Source organism: Camelus bactrianus, chromosome 9 (assembly GCF_048773025.1).
Source record: "Camelus bactrianus isolate YW-2024 breed Bactrian camel chromosome 9, ASM4877302v1, whole genome shotgun sequence".
NCBI lineage: Eukaryota > Metazoa > Chordata > Mammalia > Artiodactyla > Camelidae > Camelus > Camelus bactrianus.
In genome coordinates, this window is record NC_133547.1 from 10898887 (window position 1) to 10913994 (window position 15108).

The 15108-nt window shown below is 45.2% G+C and overlaps 1 protein-coding gene across 2 annotated transcripts; it reads right to left on the reverse strand.

The window, feature by feature from the left end:
- Positions 1 to 11745: 11745 nt before the first annotated feature.
- On the reverse strand, positions 11746 to 13756 carry ERICH4 (glutamate rich 4). 2 transcript variants are annotated; one of them, XM_045510902.2, is made up of 2 exons: positions 13620 to 13756; positions 11746 to 12446 (listed from the first exon to the last, which is right to left on the reverse strand). In XM_045510902.2, exons 1-2 carry the CDS (start codon positions 13713 to 13715, stop codon positions 12234 to 12236), a joined length of 309 nt encoding a protein of 102 aa, XP_045366858.1. In that variant the 5' UTR covers positions 13716 to 13756; the 3' UTR covers positions 11746 to 12233. The 2 variants fall into 2 exon arrangements, with proteins under 2 accessions (XP_045366858.1, XP_010945604.1); XM_010947302.3 differs by having other exon boundaries at positions 13542 to 13751.
- Positions 13757 to 15108: the final 1352 nt, after the last annotated feature.

Genomic DNA, 15108 nt, shown 5'->3' on the forward strand with positions numbered 1-15108 from the left:
CAAAGTCTCTTCGCCACTGGCCTTCTGGGATGCACCAGAAGGAGCTGTAGAACTGCAGCTGCCCACTTGGTAAATGCTTGCACTTGGGTATCATGCAAGACCATCTGTAAACCAGCTGAGTCTTTTTGTTGTTGTTGAAGGGGTGGTAATTAGGTTTATTTATTTTTTAATAGAGGTACTGGGGATTGAACCCAGGACCTCGTGCATGCTAGGCATGTGCTCTACCACTGAGCTATCCCCACCCCCAGCTGAGTCTTCTCTTCCTCAGCCAACTGATTATAGGAAACTCCCTGTAAGACCGTAGTTGCAGGCTGGGAGAGAGAAGGCAGGAGTGGAGGCCATTGTCATTTGGGCCACATCTTCATATAACTTACTTATGCCTTCAGGGCCGGCTTGGACCCAATCAGGTATGTACCACTTCCATTTGATGCTGAAATATTGGTGTGCACACCCAACTGTATGGCTTGGTGGGTAAGATGACAGCCAGTCCAAGATGGGCAGCTCAGGTCACATGGTAACTTGGTGGCCCACGGTCAAGAATTCAGTCTCTGCTAAGGCGCAGTAGGAGGCCAAGAGCTGTTTCTCAAAAGGAGAATAGTTACCTGTGGAGGGTAGAGGGTTTTGCTCCAAAATCCTAAGGGCCTGGATCCACCAAATGTTCCAAACAGCAACCCTCTCTGCCACTGCCACTCCAGGTACCACTGGATCTGTTGGATCATCTGGCCCAAGTGGCAGAGCAGCTGTCACAGAGCATGGGCCCACGGCAGCCCTCTCTTTTTTTGCATACCACTCAAAACTAGCAGCTTTTTGGGTCACTCGGTGAATGGGCCTAAGGAACACACCCAAATGAGGAATATGTTACCTAGAAAATTCAAAGAGGCCCACTAGGCTTTGTGCCTTTCTTCTGGCTGTGGGAAGTACCAGTTGTCACCACTTATCCTTCACCTTAGAAGAGATATCTTGAAATGCCCCTCACCTCTGGGCAACTAGAAATTTCACTGAGGTAAAAGGCCCCTAAATTTTTGTTGGATTTATTTCTCATCCTCTGACACACAAATGTCTCATCAATAAGTCCAGAGTCATTGCCACTCCCTGCTCCCTAGGTCTAACCAGCATGTCATCAATGTAACGGACCAGTGTGATGTCTTGTGAAAGGGAAAGGTGATCATGATCCCTGAGAACTAAATTACAATGCAGGGCTAGAGAGCTGATAAACACCTGAGACAGGACAGTGAGGGTTACTGGCCTTGCCAGCTGAAAGCAAACTGCTCTGGTGGGTCTTATTGACAGGGATGGAGAAAAAGGTGATCAATAACTACATCCCCAGCACAGGGGATGTGTCAGTTTGCTCAAGCAATGAGCCATGTCTGGCTCAGCAGATGCAACTGGAGTCACCACCTACTTAAGCTTAGGATAATCCACTGTCATTCTCCAAGGTCTGCCTTCTGCACAAGCCAAATAGGCAAGTTGAATTGGGGGTGACTGGGGAATCACCACTGCTGCCTCCTTCAAGCCCTTGACAGTGGCACTGGTCTCTGCAGCCCCTCCAGGGATGCAGTATTGCTTTTGGTTGACCATCCTCCTAGGTAAAGGCAGTTTTAGTGACTTCCACTTGGCCTTGCCCAACCTACAAGCCCTCACTCCGCAGGTCAGGGAACCACTGTGGGGATTCTGCAGCTGCTGAGTGTATTGATTCCAATTATGCATTCCAGAAGTGGAAGTACCCACAGGACGAGTCCGGGGCCCCATGGGGCCCGCCGTGAGACAGATCTGAGGTAAAACGCCATGGACCACCTCATCTCTGTAAGTTCCTATTCTGACTGGTGAATGACAGTGACATTTTGTGTCCCGTGGAATAAATGTCAGTTCAGAGCCAATGTCCCATAGTCCCCAAAAGGTCTGATTATTTCTTTTCCTGCAATGCACAGTGACTGTGGTAAAAGGCCACAGGTCTCTTTGAGGAAGACTGAGAGAAAGATGAGCAGTATAAATTTTTATCCCAGAGTCCTTCCTCAAGGGAACCCAGCCTTCCCTTCATTGAAAGGATTCTAGGTCTATAAACTGACTCAAGTCTGGGAATTGACTGAGGAAACTTGACTCTGTTTTTATGATTCAGGTTAAACTTTTGTTTGCTTGACTTAAAACTCTTCTGCTTTTACAGCTCAAGTGAGAATTTAGTAGGCTTCCTACCTATCTCACATCTAGGAAGACCATCACCAACCAGCCCAGGCTGAAGGCCTGCAGGTCAGGCTGTTCTGATTGCTCCTTTGACCCTGCTGTCCACAGGGTAACCACATCCACCCTGCTTTTGGCCATGGAGCGCTGCATCTTGCCCCCTGCCACCCCAAGATCTGATTATTCCCGTTGTATCTAGGTTTCCCAACTCAGCAACGGCAAGTCCCACTGTAAGGGGGCCTGCAGAGAGCAGCGGTCACGGAGCTCTCCAAGGATGCTGGGACTCAGCTCACAAATTTGCTTCTCTCAGTCAGGACGACAGGTATGTCCTCTGGACCCTCCCCATGTGGGTAGGTAGGTCTCAATGTCATCCACCTAGCAGTCCGTTCTCCCAGAGTCCCTGAATCCTTCCCACTGCATTAAGCCACATGAGATCTGGCACTTCTAATTTGCTCCTCATGGGCCACCTTTAGTCCCCTTTTCAGCCAGAGAACCAACCGACCAAACCATTAGAGCCCTTTCTAGCTCCCTGAGCTGCAGCATTGAGTGCAGAATCTCTGCGTAGAGAGCCCACGTCAATAAATTCAGCCCCATCCAACTCTGGGTTCCTTCCCCCACCGTCCCACACACCTAACATCCATTCCCACCGAGTTTCCCAGATTTCTCAAGTAGTGCCTTTGGAGTACAGTGCCCCTCCTCATGGGTCACACTTTGTGCCTCGCCTTTAGGGGTCCGTTGGGACTTGAGCCTACTTATGGGTAGATGCTGAGAGGTGGTGGGGGCGGGTCCTGAGGAGAATCTGCATCGTCTTGCAGGACGATGGCCCCCAGGGGGGCATTACCATTTCCTCAGGTGATGCAGGCTTCAGCCCCTCAGACTGGGGTGTGGAGACCTGTTCCACTGGCAAAAGAGACTCATCAGAATTGAGGGGCTCAATGTACCCAGCTTCACCAGGGTCTTCCTACACGTCTCCATCCAAACTTGTAGGATCTCGTTCTTTCCCAGTCGATGCCCTTCCTTTGACAGTAAACACCCCAAGAGGCTGATATTCACCCAGTCACAGGATAAGATCCTACATTTGATTTTCAACAACCTCAGCCCTGTGACTACAAGAGACAAGGGGCTCCTTCAGGGCACATGGAGAAGTTTCCAGGTTATTTCTGCACAGCTTGAGCTGGAATCTCACCCCTGAAATCATCCTTTTCTATCACAACGTTGTTCAGCAACATTAGGATCAGTCAGCGAACCTCACTATATTTGTTATTTCCCCAGAAATGTTGGCAAGTTTCACATACACAGTCACCTAATTCCTTGTTTCGTATAAGTGGCTGAGTAGGAGTATCCAGTGGAGATAAGCTGTGTATCTCAGCTGCCAGCCCTGGCCTGTCAGTGCTCTTACTACTAGCAATAGAGTCATTAATATCTTTAAGTTCAACCAGATTAGAGAACCAATTTTGAAATCCCAGAACCAATTCAGAAAATCATCTTTAACATTCTGTTCCTCTAGAACCACTTGCATCACCAAAATCCACATGAGCTTCGACTACCACAACAAAATACCATTGACTGAGTATTAAACAACAGAAATTTATTTTCCTACAGTTTGGACACTGGGAAGTCCAAGATCAAGGGTCTGGCCAGTTTGGTTCCTGGTGAGCACCCTCTTCCTGGCTCGTAGAAGGCTGCCTTCTGACTATGTGTTCACATGGCCCATCCTCAGTGCATGCTGGGAGAAAGAAAGAAAAAGAGAGAAAGAGAAAGATCTTATAAGGACACAGATCCCATCATGAGAGCCTCCCCTCATGACCTCATGTAACTTTAATTACCTGCCAAAGGGCCCATCTCTAAATCAGCCACAAGTTTAGTGGCTTCAAACAACACTCATTTATTCTGTTACAATTTTGGAAGTCAGAAGACTAAAATCAAGGTGTTGGCAGAGCTGCGTTCCTTCTGGAGGCTTCAGGAGAGAACATGTTACCTTATTTTTTCCATCATCTCGAGGCCACTGCAATTCTTGGCTTGTGGCCTCTTCCTCACACAGCCTGTTGCTTCGGTCATCACATCATCTTCTCACGTCTGTGGTCACATAGCTCTCTGTCTCTTATAAGGACACTTGTGATTCCATTTAGGGCTCACCCAGACAATCCACCATAGTCGTCTCATCTCAGTATCTTTCATAGAATTATAAATCTGCAAAGTCCCTTTTTTCATAAAAGGTAACATTCACAGGTTCCAGGGATTACAACACAGATATCTTTGGGGGTAATTATTCAGCCTACTGTATTGCCTGTCTCCTACTCACCAGATCTTGAAGTTTCTCCCCTCCCACACCAGCGCTACCCGGTTTCTCCCATAGCTGGTGGGGCTGCAGAAGCCTGTGTTTGGCGCCATCTGGTGGAAGCAGTCCGCCACAGCAGGTGTGCGTTCAATAGAAACACAAGTCAGGCAAGTAATTTTTGATTTTCCTAATAGCCTCCCATGCACACAGTCAAGCTGCAAAAGAACCACACGTGATCCTCCCCCCAAACCACTCCTCCTCTGTGTCCCCGTCCCTCGGTCCTCAGGCTAATGCCCCTCCCCATGCCCAGTCCTGCCCATCAGTCTCCTGAGCCTCCTCCCCACCGGCTTCCCCCTCCCCACAGCCCTGACCCGTCTGGCCCCTCCCGGCCCACCTGGGTCCTCTACTGACCAATACTTCAATTTGGGGGGATATAAATTCATACATCATAAAAGTGACCCTTTTAAAGTGTACAATTCAGTGGCTTATATATAGTATATTCATGCTGGATAACCATCCCCACTAGGTAACTCCAGAACATTTTCATCAGCTCAGAATAAAACCTCGCACCTGTTAAGCAATCATTCCCTGGTCTCCCCTTCCGTCACCGCCCCCCACCCCACCCCGGGCCACCACTAATCTACTTTCTCTGTGGACTTGCCTCTTCTGGACATTTCATACAAATGAAATCATGCCATATGTGGCCTTGTATTCAGCTTCTTTCAGAGCATAGTGTTTTCAAGGTTTATCCACAATGTAGTGTGTATCAGTCCTTCATTCCTTTCTACAGCTGAATAATGTACAGTTGGTTACATGACATGTATATTCATCACATGTGGACATTTGGATTATTTCCATTATTTGGCTCTTGTGGACAACCCTGCTATGAACATTTATGTACAAGTCTTTGTGTGGACCTACGTTTCCATTTCCCTTGGGTATACACCTAGGAGTGGAATTGCTGGGTCATACGGTAACTTTATGTTTAACTTTTTGAGAAACTGCCAGGCTGTTTTCCACAGTTGCTACACCATTTTACATTCCCACCAGCAATGCAGCAGGGCTCCAATACCTTCACATCCTCATCCACACTTGCTATTTCCATTTTTTGGGTTATAGTCATTCCTAGTGGGCGTGAAGTGGTGTCTCATTGTGTTTTTAATTTGCAAGTCCCTAATGACCAGTGATGTCGAACGATTTACATGTGCTTATTGGCTATTTGTGTAACTTCTTTGGAGAAATTTCTTTCCAAGTCACTTGATTTTTTTTTAAGATGTAGTTTCTTTATAATGCGATATTAGTTTCCAGTGTACAACATAGTGATTCAAAATTTTATAGATCACACTTATTTAAAGTTATTATAAAAAATTGCCTATATTCCCTGTGCTGTACAATATGTCCTTGTAGCTGATTTATTTTATACATAGTAGGTAGTACCTCTTAGTCCCCTACCCTTATCTTGCCGCTTTCCCCTTTCCTCTCCCCACTGGTATAGTTGGTTCTCTATATCTGTGAGTCTTTTTCTCCTTTGTTTTATTCATGTATTTGTTTAATTTTTAGATTCCATATATGAGTGATAACATACATTATTCTTCTTTCTCTGTCTGACTTATTTCACTAAGCATAATATACTCCAGGTCCATCCATACCATTACAAATGGCAAAATTTTATTCTTTTTATGGCTGAGTAATATTCCATTGTATGTATGTGTGTATGTGTGTGTATATATATATGTAATATATATATTTTATATATATGTAAAGCCCATCTTTATCCATTTATCTGCTGATGGACACTTGGTTTGCTTCAATATCTTAGTTATTGTAAATAATGCTGTTATGAACACTGAGGTTAATGTATCTTTTTGAATTAGTGTCTTCATTTTCCTTAGATATATAACTAGGGATGGAATTGTTGGGTCATGTGGTAGCTTTATTTTCAGTTTTTTGAGGAACCTTCATACTCTTCTCCACAGTGGCTGCATTAATTTACATTCCCTGCAGCAGTGTATAAGGGTTCCCTGTTCTCCACATCCTCACCAACGTTTGTTTTTTGTGCTCTTTTTGATGATGGCCATTCTGACAGTGTGAGGTGATACCTCACTGTGGATTTGATTTGTGTTTCCCTGATGATTAGCAATGTTGAGCATCTTTTCATGTGCCTGTTGCCCATCTGCATTTCCTCTTTGGAAAAATATCTATTCAGTTCTTCTGCTCATTTTTTAATCGGATTGTTTGCTTTTTGTTGTTGAGTTGTATGAGCTGTTTATATATGTTGGATATTAACCCCTTATCAGTCATATCATTTGCATGTATTTTCTCCCATTCAGTAGATTTTTGTTTGCTTTGTGCATGGTTTCCTTTGCTGTGCAAAAGCTTTTAAGTTTAATTAGGTCTCATTTATTTATTTTTGCTTTTATTTCCTTTACATTAGGAGCTGGATGAAAAAAAATGCTGCAGTTTATGTCAAAGAGTGTTCTGCCTATGTTTTCCTCTAGGAGTTTTATAGTATCAGTCTTACATTTAAGTCTTTAATCCATTTGAGTTTACTTCTGTATGTGTGTTAGAGAATGTTCTAGTTTCATTCTTTTACAGGTAGCTGTCCAGTTTTCTCAGCACCACTTATTGAAGAGATTGTCTTTTCTCCATTGTATGTTCTTGCCTCCTTTGTCAGACATTAATTGATCATAAGTGCATGGGTTTATTTCTGGACTTTCTATCCCATCCCATTGATCTATGTGTCTCTCTTTGTGCCAGTACCATACTGTTTTGATTACTGAACTTTGTAGTATAGTCTGAAGTCAGGGAGTGTGATTCTTCCAGCTCTGCTCTTTCTCAGGATTGTTTTGACTATTAGGGGTCTTTTGTGTTTCCATGCAAACGTTTAAATCATTTGTTCTAGTTCTGTGAAAAATGCCATTGATAACTTGATAGGGGTTGCATTGAAGCTGTAGGTTACCTTGGGAAGTATGGCCATTTTGACAATGTAATTCTTCCAGTCCATGAGCATGGTATCTTTCCGTTTGTATCATCTTCAATTTCTTTCATCAGTGTCTTACAGTTTTCCAAGTACAGATCTTTTGCCTCCTTAGGTAGGTTTATTTCTAGTTTTTTTATTTCTTTTGATGTGATGCTAAATGGGATTGTTTCTTTCATTTCTCTTCCTGATAGTTTGTTGTGAGTGTATAAAAACGCAACAGGTTTCTGTATATTAATTTTTTATCATGCAGCTTTACCAAATTCATTGATGAGCTGTAGTCGTTTTCTAGTGGTGTCTTTAGGATTTTCTATCTGTAGTATCATGTCATCTGCAAACAGTGACAGTTTTAGCTCTTCCTTTCCAGTTTGGATTTATTTTTTTATTTTTTTATCTTCTCTGATTGCTGGGGCTAGGACTTCCAACTATGTTGAATAAAACTGGCAAGAGTGGGCATCCTTGTCTTGTTCCTGATTCAAAGGAAATGCTTTCATCTTTTCACCACTGAGTATGATGTTAGCTGTGGGTTTGTCATATATGACCTTTATTATGTTCAAGTGTGTTCCCTCTATGCCTACTTTCTGGAGTTTTTTTTTTTTTTATTATTATAATTGGATGTTGAATTTTATCAAAAGCTTTTTATGCATCTCTTGAAATGACCATTTAGTTTTTATTCTTAATTTTTTAATGTAATGTATTACACTGATTTGCAGATACTGAAAAATCCTTGCATCTCTAGGATAAATCGCACTTGATCATGGTGTATGATCCTTTTAATATATTGTTGGATTCTGTTTGCTGCTATTTTGTTGAGGATTTTTGCACCTATGTTCATAAGTAATATTGGCCTGCAATTTTCTTTTTTGTGATGTCTTTGGTTTTGGTACAGTGTGATGCTGGCCTCATAGAATGAGTTCAGAAGTGTTCCTTCCTCTGCAATTTTTTGGAATAATTTCCTTCTTTTCTTTCTTTTCTTTCCTTTCTTTCTTTTCTTTCCTTTCTTTCTTTTCTTTTCCTTTCTTTCTTTTCTTTTCCTCTTTCTTTCTTCCTTCTTTTCCCCTTCCTTCCTTCCTTCCTTCCTTCCTTCCTTCCTTCCTTCCTTCCTTCCTTCCTTCCTTTCTTTCTTTCTTTCTTTCTTTCTTTCTTTCTTTCTTTCTTTCTTTCTTTCTTTCTTTCTTTCTTTCTTTCTTTCTTTCTTTCTTTCTTTCTTTCTCTCTTCTTTCTTTCTTTCTTTTCATGTAAAAAACAATTGTATTAGTTGCCTAGGGCTGCCGTAGTAAATTACCACAAACTGGGTGGTTTTGTTACCGAACCAGGTTGGCTTGCCCATTTGCAGCAAGCTGAAGCATCTAGATGAGATTCGCAGTGGCGAGGCTATTCGCAATGCAGCCAACCGAGGAGAAAACAAGTCTCTCGCCTTCTTCCCCAAAACCAAGGGGATTTATTGGAATAGTTTCTGAAGGATAGGTGTTAACTTCTCTGAACGTTTGGTAGAATTCACTGGTGAAGCCCTCTGGTCCTGGACTTTTGTTTGTTGGGAGTTTTTGAATTACTGACTCAATTTCAATACTGGTAATTGGTCTTTTTGCTTTTGATCATATGTTTTGATATACAGTACTGTTTAGTTTTGGTGAATTCCAATTTATCTGTTTTTTTCTTTGGTTGCTTGTATCCAGCCACCACTTGAGATCCCTCTAACCCAGCCCCACACAGCAGCTAGAGGGAGCTTTCAAAACTTATGTCCTCTCATGCTCAAAACAGTGCTGTTTGTGATTTAGAACAGTGCTTCTTGAATCAAATATGCAAAGGAAGCATCTAAAAAATCTTGCAGAATATAGATTCTGATTCAGGAGGGGGATGAGACCTGAGAATCAACACATCTACCAAGCTTCCTGGTGATGTTGTGGCAGATTGTGTTTTCCAAAAATGACCACAGCAGTATGTCTTGTTGTTACTGAACTGAACTTGAGTCCGCTTGCTCGCTGCACAACAAAGCCAATCTACTGACACCAGGTTGTGGTGAAGGAAAGTACAGTATTTATTTGCAGGTGGCAAGCAAGGAGAATGGGCAGCTTGTGCTCAAAAGACCCAAACTCCCCAGTGGCTTTCAGGGAAGGGTTTTTAAAGGCAACATGTGGGGTTAGGGCTGCAGGGTATGTGACTTTCTTCTCATTGGTTGGTGGTGAGGTAACAGGGTGATGTTTTAGGAACCTAACCTGATTCCAACCAGTCTGGGGCCTACTAGCTTGTGGTCCATGTACTCACCATCCTCCACCTGGGTGGGGGTCTTAGTTTCTGTAGAACGACTCAAAGCTGTGCATCAAATTATTATGTATATCCCCTGAGGAGGAACTAGCACTTTGTTTGATCACTGAACCCTTGTTTAAGCCATCATTACTTTTCTTGATTGACTGTTTTCCCTTTGTTTCTGCATTCCTTTCCTTCCCTAATTAGTAAACTATTTGAGTCTGCTCTTTGCAACTCAAGGAAGGTCTAGGAGACTAAAGCCTTTTTCTACAAACAAGAAATAAGGGACATGGAGGGGCTTTCATACCCAGGAGGTCCCCATAGCACCCTGCTCCATTTCACTGACCCACACGCTTCCAGAACCTTGTGTTCCCCCATAAAAAGGTGGAAACCATTTCCCCATCCCCTGAGCCTTTGCAGTTGCCTCAACAAGTGGAATGTGGTGAGGGTCACTGCCTGGCATCTGAGGCTAGGTTTTATAAGGCAGTATGGCTTCTGCCTGGCTCTCTATTCTTTGTATTTGCCTTTGGAACCCACCCACCACACTGTGTGAAAGCCAGTCTCTCCCACGTAGAGAGATGCATACAGGAACTGAGGTCCCCGCCAATAGCCAGCATCAACTACCAGACATGTGAGTGGTGGTGCCTTCAGATGGTTCCAGCTGAAGCGCAACAGCTCATCTTTGAACTGAGAGGAGTTACCCTTGCAGACTGCAGATTCGTGAGCAAAATACATGTTGTCATTGCTTAAAACAGCTGAGTTGTGCAGTCATTTATTATATAGCAGTAGATAGCCACAGCAATGCTGATCCTGCCGGTCCATGGACCACACTCTGAATAGCAAGGAGCCAGACCGCTAGATCATCCAGAACCTGTGTTTATGCAATTTTTCTACTTGTTATGCTCTTTCCACCCTCTTTCTCTTTCCCATTCTCTTTCATTCTCTGATAGCTCCCCAAAGAGCTCTCTCTCCTCAGGCTGGAGCCCTCCACCTGCTGGGCTGGGCAGCTTTTCTACAAATGTGGAACTGGGCAGGAGTTACATTTGCAGCCCTGCTTCTCGGCTTCCATCCTCAGGTATCTGCCTGTCTCCTGCAGGTGGAGCTGTGATGCCCTGCAGTGCATCTGGGAACATCGATGAAGCCTCACCGCGCATCTGCTCACACCCACATTCCATTTTCAAACGTTTGAAATAGTGGCGCACAAGAGAAATACAACGGGAGCTACTTATGTAATTTTAAGTTTTCTAGCAGTCATATTTAAAAACATAAAAAGAAATAGATGAACAAGCATAGGAAAAGATGTTCAACATCATTAATCATTAGGGAAATGCAAATCAAAACCACAGTAAGGTACCACCTCACATCCACTAGGATGACTATCATGAAAAACAGAAAAAGAACAAGTGTTGGCAAGGAGGTGGCAAACCGGAACTCTCACGCACCGTTGGAGGGGAGTGGCAAATGGTACAGGCACTGCGGAAAACAGTATGGCATTTCCTCAGATAATTTGGTATAGAACGACTGTACGGCCCAGCGATTCCACATCTGGTTATATATACCCAACAGAACTGAAAGCAGGGACTTGGATAGATATTTGTACCCGCTTGTTCATAGCAACGTTAGTCACAATAGTCCAAAGGTAGAAACAATCCAAGTGCCCATTGACAAACAAAACGTGACTGTACATACAATGGAATATTATTCAGCCTCAATAAGGAAGGAAATTCTCATACATGCTGCAACATGGATGAACCTTGAGGATATTATGCTAAGTGAAATAAGCCAGTCCCCAAAACAGAAATACTGTGTGATCCCACTCACAGGAGGTCCCGAGAGTAGTCAAATTCATAGACAGACAAAGTAGAAGGGTGTTTGCCAAGGGCTGTGGGAAGGGGGAATGAGGAGTTATTGTTTAATCAGTACGGTTTCAGTTTTGCAAGATGAAAACACATTCACACAATGTGAATGCATTTAACTACTGAGTTGTACACTTAAAAATGGTTAAAATGGTAGCTTTTATGCAATGTTATTTTACCACAATAAAAAAGTTTAAAATAAACAGGTGAGGTTGATTCTAGTCATATTTTTATTTATCTCAACATACTCAAAATTGTCACTTCAATATGTAATTAATTTTTACAACTATCGGAATGCTGAATATTCTGTTTATCATACCAAGCTCTAAAATTCAGCGTGTATGTTACACTTAGAGCGCACCTCTGCTAGGGCTGGCCACTTTTCAAGTGCTCAACAGCCATCTGCACACATCTCCATCATATTTGGAAAGACCCTTGTCTCCCCTGCAGCACATCTGCAGGGCATCTGCAAATACACCTAGAGTTTCCCGGCAAACCTCCCACATCATCTGCAAACATACCCCCCACAGCTCAACACCTCCATCTCATCTCAGACATCTTTAGGAAAGCTCTTGCTCAAGGAAGGCACGCCGATTCCAAATCGACATTGGCAGGTTGATTTGACGTGCAAATCCCCCCACCTTCTTTGCATAAACTTGCATATCATTCATGTGTCCCTCGGAAGCACATTGGCTGGGCCTCAGATAGTCATCTCAAAGTCAGGGAGGCGGCGGCCTGGGGCAGGGCTGGAGGCCCCCTCCTGCTTCCCTTCCAGCTCTCTGTCCTCTTCCTCGATGCTCTCCTCCTCCTCCTCTTCCAGGAAGGTGACGAGTTCTTCCCGAAGCGCCCCCATCTCCAGCCCCAGGCTGCACAGCTGGCCCAGCAGCTGGACATCCACTCGGCGGAGGTTCCCCTGTGAGTGGGAAGGGGGAGTCATGGGCACCCCACCTCAGAGGGCGAGGGGTTAGTGTGCCCCCACCTCGAACCCTGGGTGGGAGTGGCTCCCAGCTCAAGCCCCGGCATAGATCTTTGCCTGACCAAATTTTAGTGAGGATCCTGAACATTTTCCTGGGCCCATCAGCACTTCCTTGTAAAATCCAGTTTTAGCAAGACTCCCCCTCCTCCATATCTCATCATTCTCTCAATATCTGATCAGGTTCCTTGCCCTCCCCCCTCCCCCAGGTGATGGCTGCTCACCCTGGCCTGCCTTCAGCAAGAATCCTGCTAGGTTGGTTTAGCCAGAATCCCCCCTAACCCCAGATGTTTCCTCTTAGGAATTTTCTGTCCCCTGACCCCTCCCCTGCTCCTTGGCCGTAATTTTCCTCTTGCCTATGCTGTGTTCGGAGCTGAGCCCATTCTGTTTCCTTTACTGCAAAATCCCACCGCAGTGATCCCCATACTTAGGGCCTGGCCATCTTTCACAGGTGTCATCAATTACTTTTTCTTTAAAGGTCCTGGCCCACAGCACATGGGTGGAGTCCTCACTGTGTCCCTGGACTTTAACTGCCATCCTCTTCTGTCTCTGATCTCTGCCTCTGTCTCCCTCTGCCTTGGCCTCTCCATTCCATTGGCCCTCACTGTCCCCATCTCTCTTTCTCTCTGTGTGTCTTTGAGTCTGTCTCTTTGTCTCTCTTATTCTGTCTCCCTCTCTTGTTATCCCTCTCTGTCTCTCTGTCTCTGCTTGACTGTCTCTGTCCCTGTCTTTCCAAATCCCTGTCTTTCTGTCTGTCTCTGTTTCTCTACCTCTCTGTCTCTCAGATTTAATCTGAGTCTGTTGTGGTTCTCAGTCTCTGCTCTCCATATCTTGTCTCTGTCTCGCTGGGTCTGTCTCCATGTCTTTTTTTTTTTTTCTCTCTCTCTCTCTCTGTGTCTGTCTCTGCCCCTACTTCTCTAGTCCTGTCTCTCACTTTCTGTCTTTCAATCTGCGGCCTTTTTATTTCCATACATTCCCCATCATTCATCCATTCTCTCCACCTCCATCTCTTGCCCCTCCAAACCCCTCACTCACCAGCTCCTCCCAGATCCACAGCAGACTCTCCCTGGCACTTCCAGTGTCAGCCCCTGGGAACATGAGGGTCTGACCCACCTTCTCCACTGGGGGGAACCCGTTCAGGGCCCGGGGAGGTGGGCCCAGCCCCGGAGGCACCAGTCCAGCCTGCCTCAGCTGCTTCCACAGCTCCATAGTCTTTGGGTAGTGACAGCCAGGAGCAGGAAGTAGCAAGGTCCAGAGTGACCCAGTCCCCCAGGGAGCTGGGGGGAGGGGAGTAAAGGGCAGTAGGGGTGGGGGAGGGGGACTGGGCATCCCAAAGTCCATTTTCCCCTGAGAATCAGCAGCCTCGTGTGGGTTTTGGTTTTTTTGTTTGTTTTTCATACTGAAGTTTAACTTCAACTCTGTTCTTAAGAATCCAACCACAGCCCCTTTGGCGGAGGTCAGACACCACTGTCCCTGACTCTTCTCAGGCAGGACCCCTCACCGGGTGTGTGGATGCGCTGCCTCATCCTTCCTGCCCCCTCCTGGGTCCTTCCAACTGCTCCTCCCCAGCCTCCCCTGCAGTCTTCTCCACTTGACCTCTGGCTTCCTCCTGCTGGGTCTTTGCCTGTATTCTCCACTCCAGCCCTCCCACAGCTCCCTGATCCATGTGCCTGAGGAGCCAGAAGTGGCTTCCAAGAGAACGATTCCTTGGCTGCAGTGCCTCGGTGTCCAGGCTGCTGGCCCACAGCTGAGCAGCCAGTTCTGCCCACCCTAGACTTGCCTGCAGTCATTATCACTAGCGTCTTGGGCCCTGCCACGGAGAAGGTCAGGATGCACTGTGGGCCACCCTCAGCTAGAACCCCTCTTTCAGGGGTGTGAAAATTCCACCTATATGTCAATGGCTCCCCCGTCTCTGACTCTAGTCCTGACCCCCAGACCTTTACTCAGCATCTCCACCTGGACGTCTCAGCCATCTCATGACCATGAATATGGTCAAAACAGATCTCTCAGCTGAGACCTACCCCACTATTAGTTTCCTATTGCTGTTGTGACAAATTACTACAAACTTAGTGGTTTAAAACAACACAGAGTTGTTATCTTATAGTTCTAGAGGTCTGAAGTCTGAAGTGGGTCCACAGGGCCGGGAGGCTCCAGGGAAGAATCCATTTCCTAGCCTTTCTTAGCTTCTAGAAGCCACCTGCATTCCTTGGCTCATAAGCCCTTCCCTGCATCCTTCCAACCTCTTGCACCTGTCATCACATCTCCTACTTCTTGACTCTTCTGCCTCCATCCAAATAGGACTTTCGTGATTACACTGGGCCCATCGAGATCATCCAGGATAACCTCCCCATCTCAAGATACTTAATCACATCTTCCCTTTACCATATAAAGTAACATATTCACAAGCTCCGGGAATCAAGATGTAGATATGGGGGGGGCGCTATTCAGCCTACCACACCTACCTTTCTGTACCTGCTGCTTTCCCAGTTTCCCCATCTCCATAAATGGCATCACTATTCTTTTAGTTTCTCAAGCTATTGGCTTTGTCCTCAAAACACTCATAACCTGGGCACTTCTCACCATTTCCATTGCCCCGTTCCTG